The 13,796-nt window shown below is 33.8% G+C and overlaps 1 protein-coding gene across 1 annotated transcript in view; it reads right to left on the bottom strand.

Annotated features, from left to right (window-relative positions):
• EYS (eyes shut homolog) overlaps nucleotides 1-13,796 on the bottom strand; it is a 1,808,075-nt gene that overhangs the window by 350,820 nt on the left and 1,443,459 nt on the right. The window contains 1 exon segment of the mRNA XM_030809409.1: nucleotides 5,045-5,198. Within this exon segment, the coding sequence (XP_030665269.1) occupies nucleotides 5,045-5,198 (154 nt within the window).

Genomic DNA, 13,796 nt, shown 5'->3' with positions numbered 1-13,796 from the left:
ATATATAGTAAGACAATTTTTTTCTGAACTTCCCTAAAAGAGAATAACCCTTGTGAAAACCAATAGCTCTCTCTATGTGATCCCTTTCAAAATTCGTTGAAATGAAAGACAAACTGTGCATGAGTATGAATTACAATGTATCTGTAGAACTGTGATCTCTGCTCCATTTCATTTAAGAAGAACTTCTATCTTGATACTGAATTGACCTCAATCACTACAAGTGGCTTATTCAAGTTTGTTCTACTTCTCCCTTCTGTCCTACAGATGTAAGATGGATTTAGTTGGAGGAAGTACTGGCTAATAACAAAATAAAAAATAATAGCTAATAAAAAATAAAGCCATTTTACAAGTTGGGCTTATGGTTTATTCCATTAATTTTTGAAAATAAGTTTTTATTAGGCTGGACATGGTGGATCATACCTGTAATCCCAGCACTTTGGGAGGCCCGTGGGGGGTGGATCACCTGAGGTCAGAAGTTCAAGACCAGCCTGGCCAACATGGAGAAACCGGTTCTCTACTAAAAATACAAAAGTTAGCCAGGTGTGGGGATGCACGCCTGTAATCCCAGCTATTTGGGTGGCTGAGGCAGGAAAATCGCTTGAACCTGGAAGTTGGAGGTTGCAGTGGGATTGTGGGCAACAGAGTGAGACTCTTTAAAAACAACAAAAAAAGTTTTAAGCAATCATGCTTTTTTTTATTGTCAAATACTTTAATATTGAAGAAATCCCGTCAACATTCATATGATGAAAAAGGAACCTAACACACCTGCTTTTTATAGTGAGAGTTTTGTTAGTGAGAATTAAGTTGAAAAAAGCCATACCAAAAGACCTTTAAATTCTAAATTTTGCCCAGTTAATGATGAAGAAGTAAGACTAAACAGATGAGACAGCAAGAGAAGGTGACATAAACTACTGGACAGATAAAGCAAAGGCAATCATAAATCCAGGGACATCTACAATGACAGAAATCAGAAGCCTCAAGCTGTGTATCTCTATTTTCCCTGCCCTCTGGCAGGAATCTTCTCTCATGTACATTGTATCTTACTGGCCTAAACTTTTAAGAAACTTATGTTCTTGGCCAGGCTTGGTGGCTCACACCTGTAATCCCAACACTTTGGGAGGCTGAGGTGGGAAGATCACCTGAGGTCAGGAGATCAAGACCAGCCTGGTCAACATGGTGAACCCTCCTCTCTACTAAAAATACAAAAATTAGCCAGGCGTGGTGGTGGGCACCTGTAATCCCAGCTACTTGAAGGCTGAGGCCGGAAAATCGCTTGAACCCTGGAGGCAGAGGTTGCAGTGAGCCGAGATCACGCCATTGCACTCCAGCCTGGAGGACAAGAGCAGAACTCCGTCTCAAAAAAAAAAAAAAAAAAAAAAAAAAGAAGAAGAAACTTATGTTCTCCCTTTATCATCAGTTTTCTATGTATTAACAATTTCTTCTCAACTAGTAATTCCAATTAATTAAACATACTCAAATTTCCTTCATCTTAAGTTTTTTTCTCTTGATTCCTCACTTTCCTCTAGTTAACATCTTACCTCTTCTTATACTTTCACATTAAAACTTCAAAGAGTTGTATATACATATTATCTTGATTTTTCTCTAATCAGGCTTCTTCCTCTATCCTGCTACACTGAAGTCTTCAGGTCATGGAATCATGTGGACAGTCCAGTGGACTGGAGCATTCGATAAACTTTGCCATTGCCTTCCGTGACACTCTACTCCTTTTTTGGCTGTTACTTCCTACATACTCCTTGTCAGACTCTTTTATGATTTCATCTTTCAGTATACAGTTATTAAATGTTAGCTCCTCAAGAGTCATTCCAGGCAATTTTTCCCTACTATATACTCTCATCCATTCCCATGGTTTCAATTATTATCTGCACAGTGATGACTCATAAATTCATATTTTCCATCCAGATCCCTTCTCTGACCTTTACTTCCATATATTCAATGGAAAATTCCACTTTGTATTTCAAAGGCACCTTAATCTCAGCATGCTCAAGCTTCAACTCATGATCTTCTCAATCTAACCTGCTCTTCTTGCATTGTTTATTATCTCAGTGGATGATAAAATCTGCTATCCAATTGCACATAAGGAAATGAGTATTAGTTTTTGACACCTCTATTTTTACTCCTAGTATTTAATTTGTCATTTTGCTCCTAATTATGTCATAAATATGTCACTTTAGTCCAAGCCACCATTATATCCTAGTTGGATATACAGTAACCCTCTAACTGGCTCCCTCAATTATTCCTTAACATAGGTGCAAGGCCAGACAGCAATTGCAAACTGTCTACCTTTCAAACTTCATCTTTCATTACTAAGCCACCCGCTTCTGCTTCTCTGTTCAAAACACACTGTTCTTTGGGGTCTCTGAATCTGAATATGCCATGTTTTTTTTCTAGCATAGGGTTTTGTTTTATTGATTGATTAATTGATTGAGTCTTGCTCTGTTCCACAGGCTGGAGTGTAGTGGCAGGATCTCGGCTCACTGCAACCTCTGCCTCCTGGGTTCAAGGGGGATTCTCCTGCCTCAGCCTCCTGAGTAGCTGGGATTACAGGCATGCACCACCATGCCTGACTAATTTTTTTGTATTTTTAGTAGAGATGGGGTTTCACCATGTTGGCCAGGCTGGTCTTGAACTCCTGACCTCAGGTGATCCAGCCACCTCCCAAAGGGTTTTTTCATATACTCTTCCCTCTGCCTGAAATTCATAACCACTGCTTTGCCTGTGTTTTCTTTTACCAAGTTTATCTCTATTCATTTTTAAAGCTCTTTGGTCTAGAGAGCACAGGCTAGGTTACTTTTTTAACTTATTCTTCCTGCATCATGTTTATTTCATTTACAACACATCTCAGATTATTCCTTTATTAGTGTGTCTACTTGTCAATCACCCTCACTAAACTGTATACACATAAGAATTAGGTTTTTTTCTGTTTTGGCTTAGCATCGAATTCTAGTAGCTTAGTATAGTGCTACAAATAGAGTAAGAAACATTTGTTAAATGAATATATGAAACTAAATATAGAATAAAACCAGGAGAAACAGAAAAATGAGATGCAAATATTAAGACATCGAGAGCGTGCTTAGCAAATGAGCACTCAACAGTTTTAAATTAATGATATATAATACGTAATATATAGTCCCAGGGTCAGCCTACTGTCACTTTGAGCTCTTGTAGGCTATTGCCTATAACACAGAGCAGATTTGCATTTTTACATTCACAGGGATATCTCCTTTTTACTTTCTTAAGTTTTGATAAGATTAATCTAAACACTTGGAAAGTCCTTTTCAGTTTTACTGGAAGCATCAATATTTATTTTACAGGTTTTTTTTTTCCTGAGGCTATCTCAGAATCTGAATGGTTTGAGGACTGCTCTATTAGGTTATTACTTAAAAATAAAGGAGAAATTCATTTCTCTAAGAATCTTACCCCCGAATAGCAATTATTTCATGTATAACTGAAAGTACTATTGTTTGTATAAATTGTTGACATTGTATAAAATGATGTTCTTATTAATAGAAATGCCTTTAAACAGTTTTCTGTTATTTAGCTTCTCATCTGGTTCTTTTTAGTAATCAACAGCAAACACTTATAACAGAAATGATTGAAATATTTGTCTGTTGCTCTGAAGGAGTTTGTTTTGTCTGTATAGAACCCAGTGTTGCAGAGGGTATACCTAATTTACAAATAATAATTTCACTACCTTAGAGTAATTTCATTGCCTTCTTGTTATAAGCAAATGAATTGCCCAGCCCAGACACCCTCATTTCTTCATTCATTCAGACATTAACTGAGTATCTCCTATTTGTCAGATGCCCTGTTAAGTGCATTAAAAATGAGTAAGAAACCATCCCTGCCTGTAAGAAGTTTCATTTTCAGATTGGTGTCAATTTTGTTGATGTTATTTTCAGACTGATGCAGTTTCGGAGAAAGTTTATTTGATTTATATAAGCTTCATAGTTTAGCCAGAATTCCTGCTGATCAGACTAACTTATCTAATTGTCATTTTAAAGACGAACTCAGTCACAGAATATTTTTCAATGACATAGAGTAACTTTGGAGACCATTTTTACTAGATGAAAAATTTGAGCTATACTGATGAAAAATTTTGAATTCTTAGTTGCTACATGTAAATTTTGTTTAGTAATGCCCCTGAGATGTGACCATCATTTAGCAATTTCTCTTTTCTGATGTTTTATAAATTTGAAGCATAAATGAATTCAAAGACTGATTTCCAAAAATTTATATAATCCAGAAAGACATTTCCGTTTAACATTCTGTTGGTTTTGGTTTTTCTTTTCTACTGAGTTTTCTTTTTTGTGCAGTCAATGGCTCCCACTAACCAATTCCTAGCAGCTGTACTCCATAGTTTGTTGAACAATTAAACTGGATGTTAGTTTTAACTGAACAACTTGATGCTTTAATTTATTTGCTTGTACCATAATATTTTCAAATAAAATTGATTTACTCTGTGTGCAATTTGATTCCCATAGGATAGTATTAAATTATAGCTTAGTTCAATTTGTAGTTTATTCCACCAAATTATAAAAATAAACAAGTAAAGCAAAAGCAAAAATAAAAAAGTAAACAAAACAATTTTCAGATGGACTTTTAAAATTCTTTTCATTTTTGGGTGGCTGTTACACATGTAAATAACACTTAAAAAATAGAGTTCAGGCCAGGCGCGGTGGCTCATGCCTGTAATCCCAAGACTTTGGTAGGCCTAGGAGGATGAATCATGAGGTCAGGAGTGTGAGACCAGGCTGGCCGGCATGGTGAAACCCCGTCTCTACTAAAACAAACAAACAACAACAAAAAACTAGCCAGGCGTGGTGGTGCACACCTGTAGTCCCCACTACTTGGGGAGATTGAGGCAGGAGAATCTCTTGAACCCGGGAGGCGGAGGTTGTAGTGAGCTGAGATCACACCACTGCACTCCAGACTGGGTGACAGAGCAAGACTCCATCTCAAAACAAACAAACAAACAAACAAACAATTTCAGCACGAAAGAACTGCTGTGGAGTACAGTACTTACCGTATTGTGATAGGGGTGAATGCATTTGTGTTAATGCTGTAATTAGCAGAAACAGTCAAAATATTTTGTGAATTTCCACATCCATATTTAACCGATGGCCTTCCTTCCACAAGAAATAAATGAAGAAACTGATTTCCAAAATTATTCCCATTACCTTTAAGAAAAAAACAATATATTAGTAATTGATGTAGATTTATATTTTATTGGCTAATAATAACTAAACACAATCTTTGCCATCAAAGACTAATGATTTAGGGGGTTGGTAGGAGTGTTATTAGATTATTAGATTCAGTGTAATAAGTACCATATTAGAAACATACATTATTGTCCACAGGCTGAGGATAGCATGGTATTAACAGCATTAACTTGACATGAATTTTAACTTCTGATTCTGTTACCTAGTAGCTAGATGTCCTTAACTATGTTAAACCTGTTTCCCCATATGTTAAAATGGGGTAGTGAGAGTAACTACTGTATTAGAAGTCCTGTGATAATTAAATAAAATAATAAATGAAGAGTGCCATGCTGAGTTTTTAATAACTTGTATTATTATTGAATCTAATGTTTAAATTTTATTTTTGATTTCTAATTTCTTATGTTTATTTGTATTTTAATTACAAAGCAATATGCATCTTCTATAAAATTCAAAATAATGGAGAAATATATAGAGAAAAAAGATAAATATTTCTTTTCTCCTAATCTCATTCTTCATCCCCACTTTGAAATGTTCTTTTCTACCACCTATCTCCCCACATACAAATATTTACATATCCCAATTTTATTTTTAAAAATGAGATCATACTTTATTCATAAATTCATAAACGGCTTCATTCATCTTTCTCTTTTTACTTAAAATTTGGACATCTGTCCCTGGATGCCCATGGATCTCTCTTTTTAACTTTCCTAATTGAAGTATAACTTATACAGAAAATCGCAGAAATTATAAGCATAAAGCTCAGTAAGTAATCACAAAGTGAACCCGCTCACCTAAACATCACCCAAGTTAAGGAAAAGACCATTATCTGCATTGTCAGAAGTCCTACCAATCACTACTCTTTTCTACTCTTCATCAAAAGTAACAGCTATAGTTAGTTTTACTTGATTTTAATCTTCACATTAGTGGACTCATATTGTATGGATTCTTTAAGTCTACTGTAGTCCTCCCTTTATGACAGTCCCAAAACAGGTAATTACAGCACAATAAAATATCTCGAGAAATCATATTCACATAATTTTTATTACAGGATATAGTTATAATCATTCTATTATGTGTTGGTATTAATGTCCTACTGTTACTAATTTACAAATTAAACTTTATCATTGGCATGGATGTACAGGAAAAAATCATAATATTGATAGGGTTTAGTACTATCCACAGTTTCAGGTGGATCTTGGAATGTATCCCTTGCAAATAATGAGGGACTACTGCATTTGTTTCGGCTCAGTGTTATGTTTGAGAGATAGCATTATGCCACAGTTAATTCATTATCATTGTTTTGTAATATTCCATTAAATTAATATTTAAAATTCAATTACTGTTTCTAGTGCAGGTAGACATTTTCCCCCTAGGTTTTGGTTACTGTGAAAAATGCTGCTATGAGCATTTTATATACGTCTTTCAGTTAAATTGCGTACATTTCTGTTGTATATATATCTAGGAGTTGAATAGCTCTGTCAGAAAGTATAAATATGATTAACTTTAGTAGCTATTGCCAGTTTTCCAAAATAATTGTTTATATTTAACACTTTGCCAGCAGTGTACAAGAGTTCCAGCTGATCCATAGCCTTATCATTTGGTATGGTCACTTCGTAGATTTTACCTATTCTGTTTATTATAGCTTTAATTTTACTTTCTTGATATTGGTGAAGTTGAACATATTCTCATGTTTACTGACTATTTTGATATACTCTGTTGTGAAATGTCACTTTGTGTTTCTTGTCATATTTACATTTGTTTGCTTTTTTCTTATTGAATACAAGCTCTTTGTCAACTACATAGATTGTAAATATCTTCTTCAGTTCTGTAGATTGACTTGCCAATTTCAAGGGTGAGTTTTGATGAATGTAAATTCTTAATTTTAGTGTAAATCAATTTATGTATTGTTTCCTTCAGAGTTATGATTAGTCCTTTCATGTCATGTTTCAATGTTGTGCGGTGGGGGGCGGGGGAGGGTAGCATTAGGAGATATACCTAATGTAAATGACGAGTTAATGGGTGCAGCACACCAACATGGCACATGTATACATGTGTAACAAACCTGCACTTTGTGCACATGTACCCTAGAACTTAAAGTATAATAAATATATATATATAAAGAATTATTTGCCTTCCCCAAAGTCATAAATTTATTCTACATTAGCTTCTGTAAGCTTTACTTAAGTTCTACACTCTACCTAGAATTAATTTTTCTGTGTAAGTTCTGTGGAGTTGTGATAAGCTGAATTATGACAGAGACACCCATGTACTAATTGGTGGAACCGGTGAGTGTTATTTGATATTGCCAAAGAGACATTGCAGATGTGATGGAATTAAGGAGCGTGAAATGGAGAGATTATCCTATATTATCTCGGTGGGCCTTAAACATAGACGCAAGTGTCTTTGTAAAATCGAGGAAGAGGGAGACTTGATGGCAGATGAGGAGAAGGCCATGTGACTACAGAAACAGAGGCTGGAGTGATGCAGCCACAAGCCACAGAATGCCGACAGCCACCAGAAGCTGGAAGAGGCAAGGAATGGATTCTCTGGAGCTTCCAGAGGGAACCAGTCCTGCTGACAGCTTGACTTTAGCCCCATAAGACTCATTTCAGACTTCTGACCTCCAGAACTGTAAGAGAATAAATTTCTATTGTTTTAATGGTAACTTGGTATAGCAGAAATACAAAATAATGCAGGGATCATTTTTTCATTTTCCATTTTGATTTCTAATTGATCCAAAATCATCAAAGTAAATCTTATGATGTAAATATTGAATTTTCAGATATTTGTGGAATATATATATTTTACTATTTTTGAGTTTTCCCATTCCCTACTTTTCTTCTATTTTTATCAGTATATGTATGTATATACATATCAGTATATATACATGTGATATACATATATCAGTATATGTATTTTATGATAATGACATTGTTTTTATACTCAAGCAATAGAAAAATGGACCAATAAAAGTGTCTTAAATCTCTCCAAAATTACAACCTTCACAAATGGCCAGCATTAATATTCAGTGAACATCTATAGATACAAAGATTGATATATGGATAGATGGGTAGAATTTCTTAAAATAAGAGCAGGATCATACTATAAAGTATTTAAAAAAGAAAATTATATGAAATGAGTAGTTCTCAAACTCTTTGATCTAAGGACCCCTTTACACACTTAAAATCTAGTAAAAACTCTAAAGAGCTTTTGTTTACATGTTTCACATCTTTTGATTTACTGAATTACCATTTAAAACCATGAAAATTTTCAAATGTTTATTAATTTAAAAATCTCATTACATGTTAACCTAAATAACATATTTTGTGAAAAGTAATTATATTTTTTTCAAATAAGAAACAGCAAGAGAATTATTCTATACTTTTACAAATATCTTTATTTTGAAACTTAATAGGAGACAGCTGGATTATTATATCTACTTCTGTGTTCAATCTGTTGTGAATTGTTTCTTTGGCTGAAGTATAGGAAGTTCAGCCTCACACAAAATGTAATGGGAAGAGGAGGAACATTTTAATAACTTTTTCAAATACATACAAACTGGACAAAGGACAGTTCCTTAAAGTTTAGTTGCAGTGTGGAATCTAAAAGTGTATTAATGAACTTCACGTCCTTGTTACATTAAAATGTCATTGGTCTTTCTTGCACTTTGAATGGATGTTTACTTATTCATAATTTTATAACATCACTAATTGATCATTTGAAAAATGTTGGTTCAGAGTTATGCAGAGTTTTCAGATATGACACATTTATTATATAATGAGATATCAAATTCATTAATATTACCATTAAGATAATCAGAAAATATTAGAAAGCTCTCAAGTTCGTTATGGGGAATGTAGATTTTTCCAAAATTCTAATTTTTCTTAGCTTGAGTTTTATCATTGTCAAAAAATACTATTAGCTGTTTTCCTTGAGGTAATAGGCTTACTTTATTACTTTTTCAGAAAATAGCTGCCAAACAGTCATGTCTGAATAACCATACATTATCTGCTAGTCACTTTTTGACTTGTCTTCATAGTGTCTAGTTAAACTGGCAACTTGTCTCAAGGCAACTATTACACTTTAGTATGTAGCCAACTTTCTTAATGTGTACTTCCAACTTTACACACAGAATATTAAAACTTGTATACTCAAGTGTTGAGATTTAATAAGATTATTGAATTTTATTGCATCTCTAAGGACACTTTTTTAAGTGTCCATTTTTGTTTTGAGTGGACAGTGGAAAAGAATACAATGACTGCTAGTACGATTTGGTGCTGCCGCCTTAATATTAAGGTGTTAATAATTTTATTCATTATGACTTTTACGCCATGAGTGAACATGTCAACACGGTGATTTTGACCTTGTGGACACTGGAAACTCCTGTGGGTCCCTCAGGAGTCTATGGATCCACTCAGAGTATCCCTGTGTTAGAGCTCACCTCCACTTAAAAGGAAAAACCAGAAACCAGAATGAAGCTAGACTTATTGCTCAACATTAATAAGTGTTTCTTTAACAATTCTGCAAGAATATGTAGAAACCTGGGTTATCTGTTCCCCTACCTCAGGTTCTAGAAGAGTGGATTAAAAGCAACAGATCTCAAAGAATGGTTCTGAGCTATTTCCCAACACTGTAAGTTGCAGAAAACTAATAATAATTCAAATGATTCCTGACTACACTAATGCATATTAATTTTCTGATGAAATGAAATTGATTATTACCCCATGGGGAGACTATTTTTCATCTACTTGTAAATTTACTTCAGAATTCCTTATTCTTTATACATGTTTGTGCCCCTTGAATTCTTTCTTGAACTTGTTATATCTCACCAGTTACCACATAAGTAATAAACCTTTGATGTGTTGATTTTATATACCCTTTTAAAAATTATTCTTTAACAAAGAAAAATCAGCTAATTCTAGTTTTTGACGTCACAACACATATAAGGAGGAATGATTTGTATCATGACAAAACAAATAAAACCAAAACCAACTCCGAGGAAGATTTGCATAAAAACGGTGCAAATGGGGACCCTGATACTAGGGAACATTTTACTCTCACACTGGACAAAGATGCCCACACTGAGGATGACCAAGTTGGGGAAGAAAAGAAGAATTCAAAACACGGATGAAGAAACAGATAGAGCAGGGGGGACATAAAAAATCCAAGGCACAGAAGTACGTTTCCCATTAGTGCTGTGCTTCAAGCTGAGAATATAAATTCAGTATGAGAGCAACACAAAGTAATACATAATAATAAAAATAGACTAAATCAATATTGCAGAAGTAAGGAAACAGATAAAACAACAGCATTAAAGCTTTAATAATTTAGAATAACAAAAGGCATATGGTTGAAAATCACTCATTTGAGATCCTTCTAAATGTCCTATTTTAGGATCCACTTAATCCATCTGGGTTTTTATCACTTCTGAGGACTTCACCTGTACAATGAGCATATTAGCCCACTGCATGGCATAGGGCAATACAGCTTTTTCTTTTCTGCATCTTCTGAGATCCATTAGCAGGTTGTTTTTTTTTTTTTTTTTTTGGCTTCTACTCTTTAGTATTTTTTCTTATTTTTCCCATGGCTTCCTATTCAGCTGATCAGGCTGCTTTTATCTGAATTCGAGAGTATAATTAAAATTTTTTTGTATTCTTGACTACTTTTTTTCTGGAGTGGAGGTGACGTGGTGGTTGGGAGATGGAGCATATTTAGAAACACAAAACTGCACCAGCACTTGTGTGTTTTTCTCCTTGGTCTGTAAAAGGTCATATTATAAAATGGCATAAGGTGGTTTTTCTTTCTTGAATTGTTGACTTGTTCTCCACTCCCATCGTTTTGTGAGTGGGGAGGGTGTTAATGCACTAAACGACAGTCTGTTACCTGCTGTATTCTATTGTTTCTACTCAGAAGCTTTCTATTTCTTGATATTTTTTATAAACTGCTTTATGTTACCATTTTAGACTCATATTTTTGAGATAAGACTTAAAAATAGGATATATAGCATAGGGTAGAACAGAACAGCTGAGCATTTAGGTCAAGCTGTTGTGCCATATGCACAAGGTTTGTTTTTCAAAACTTCAAAAACTGAATTTTAAAGATTGACTATACACATTCAACAAGATGTATGTAGTACTATGCGAGAATGAGTTATTTTTAAAGGAAGCTCAGCCACTAACATCAATGACAGAGATGAATAGTCTTATTCAAGTATACCAACATCCCATTATGGACTGTAGCTGCTTTATTGTACAGTATAAAATAAGACTGCTTTAATAAAGGTAATGGGAACAAAAATGAACAATGAAGCTTAGTTCTCTTTACGGTCTGCTATATATTAACAGGTTTTAATTTATCATATTGATTTATTCCATTAACAACAATTTGCGGTTTTATATAATATTTTTTACAAAGTTCAACGTGTTTTGCAAGTAACATATGATGATAGGTGGGAAAGCAGAGGATCTGACGCTACTGATGTGTTTCCATGATTCTATAGCAAATTAATCACCTTAGGGAAGAAAAGACATATCATTTGATTGACTTTTTTCACTCTCAATTGACTTTGTATCATATAACCCTAGGATTCTATAAGTAGAGAAAAGCTATGAATAAACACATTCAGGAGGAACTCTGGTTTTTCCAAACAGTATTAAAGACAATTTTCAAACACGATTATGGTAAAAATTACTTGATTTTAGAATGGAAAAATTAGCGGCAATTAGGAAAAGAGAAAGAAACTTGAATTTTCAAAATAGAACTACTGAAGAAAATTCTAAGTAATGACTATTCTTAGATAAATGTATGTATTTTTACATTAAATCTTATGGATTGAGTAATCCATATGTCATATTAAATTTAGTTCAACATTGCTCATTGAATCTAGACATCAAGCAAATGTGAATCCTTCTAAATATATAGATGTGTGTGTGCATATATATATATGTATGTTTGCAAATACATATATGGCAAATGTTAAAGGCAGTGTCTAGAACATTTTCCCCATAATGTTCTAATCTGTGCTATCTTCAGGCAGGACTTGAAAGCTCTAGAAGAGTTTACCATTAAGCCGTTGAAAGAAAGTAATTCTGTTCTTTCACTGAAAAGATGCTTGATGATCCATTAGAGAAGTATGAACCTATCCTTTCCTTGAAATATTAAGTTGGTGCAGAAGTAATGCGATAATAGTTCTTTATGCTTTTAGGCTTTGTAGTAAGCTTTAAAATGAATCATTTATTGATTTTTTTCTGAATGTTTTATCCAGACTACATTTCAAAACTTTATAAAATCTCTAGTTCTCAAATTTTATTTATCCTAATAAAATGATTGCCTGCTAATTTAAGATTTGTTAAGCATAAAAGTGCTGCTTAGAACAATGAATAATAACAGTATTCCTCTCAAAACATAGATTTCAGTATCTAAATCTCATAGCTTTTAGAGAGAGAATCCTAACAAGTTTGAATCTGATATATGAAAATATATATGTATATATAATTAGTCTTATAAAAAAGAAATAAATATCACATGGAGAAACAATGATATTCTAGTCACCTATTTTACAATTTTAGTTTGCTTAGATGTTAGTTGAATTGTAGATCTGGAATTTGCTACACATGGATACTTTATCACTTTATTGAAATATTGAAGATATTCATTGTTTATATGGTACCACTCCCATTAAACATGGGTATTCTTCTCTAATTGAGCTATTGTAATAATGCTCCCAATATCAACAATTTGAATTGAGATCATTTATAAATATTCAAAAGATGTTCATTCGTTATCGGTTTGAATTAAATAAAATCTAACATCATTCCTTATAGAATTAATAGTTATCAATACAGATAAAGAACTATTAAATCAGGTACCTAGATTATTAAATCTGGAAATTTCCATAAAGTTACATGGATTTCTATCATCTACCTTAACAGAAAAATACCTTACATTTTTATGCTGTTTTGTGTTTTTCAAAACACTTATATAGATACACATTTCAAACCTTGTGAAGTTTGGTAATATAAACATACCTGCATCACTTGTAGTCAAACTAAGACATAGAAAGATGAATAGACGTACCCTATATTGTGCAGTAGCTCACACTGACTTGGGTTCAAATCTATCCTTGGTTATCTACTGACATTTCAATCAGGGCTACCTGTGGGAGCAGTCAGATGATCTCTTTATGCCTGGTGCTGCTTCATGATATATGATAAAGATTGTTTGGTTATCTTGCATTGAGATCTCTGTTGGAACACAGATGTTTCTTCTATAGTTTTAGAATTCCCCTTTCCTGGCTCCCCCTAAAGGTTTGGATTTGTATACAGCAGTAATTCCAGTAGCAACCTCAGCAGCAGTTGCTCATGATTTTAAGACAGCTTACAGCAACAATGATGACATGGGCTGATAATAACCAGTGTTAGGATAAGCTAGTTTGTCAGTGGGAAGATGGCAGACAGAGAAGCTCTGGGGAGAACTGAAGGATCATGGCTGCAGCCTGGTACATAATTAATGATTATATCCATGTTTATTACACGCTATTGGAGATTGGCTTCAGGC

The sequence above is a fragment of the Nomascus leucogenys genome, chromosome 3, assembly GCF_006542625.1.
Source record: "Nomascus leucogenys isolate Asia chromosome 3, Asia_NLE_v1, whole genome shotgun sequence".
In the NCBI taxonomy this organism is placed as follows: domain Eukaryota; kingdom Metazoa; phylum Chordata; class Mammalia; order Primates; family Hylobatidae; genus Nomascus; species Nomascus leucogenys.
This window is presented reverse-complemented; position numbering and strand designations above follow the sequence as displayed.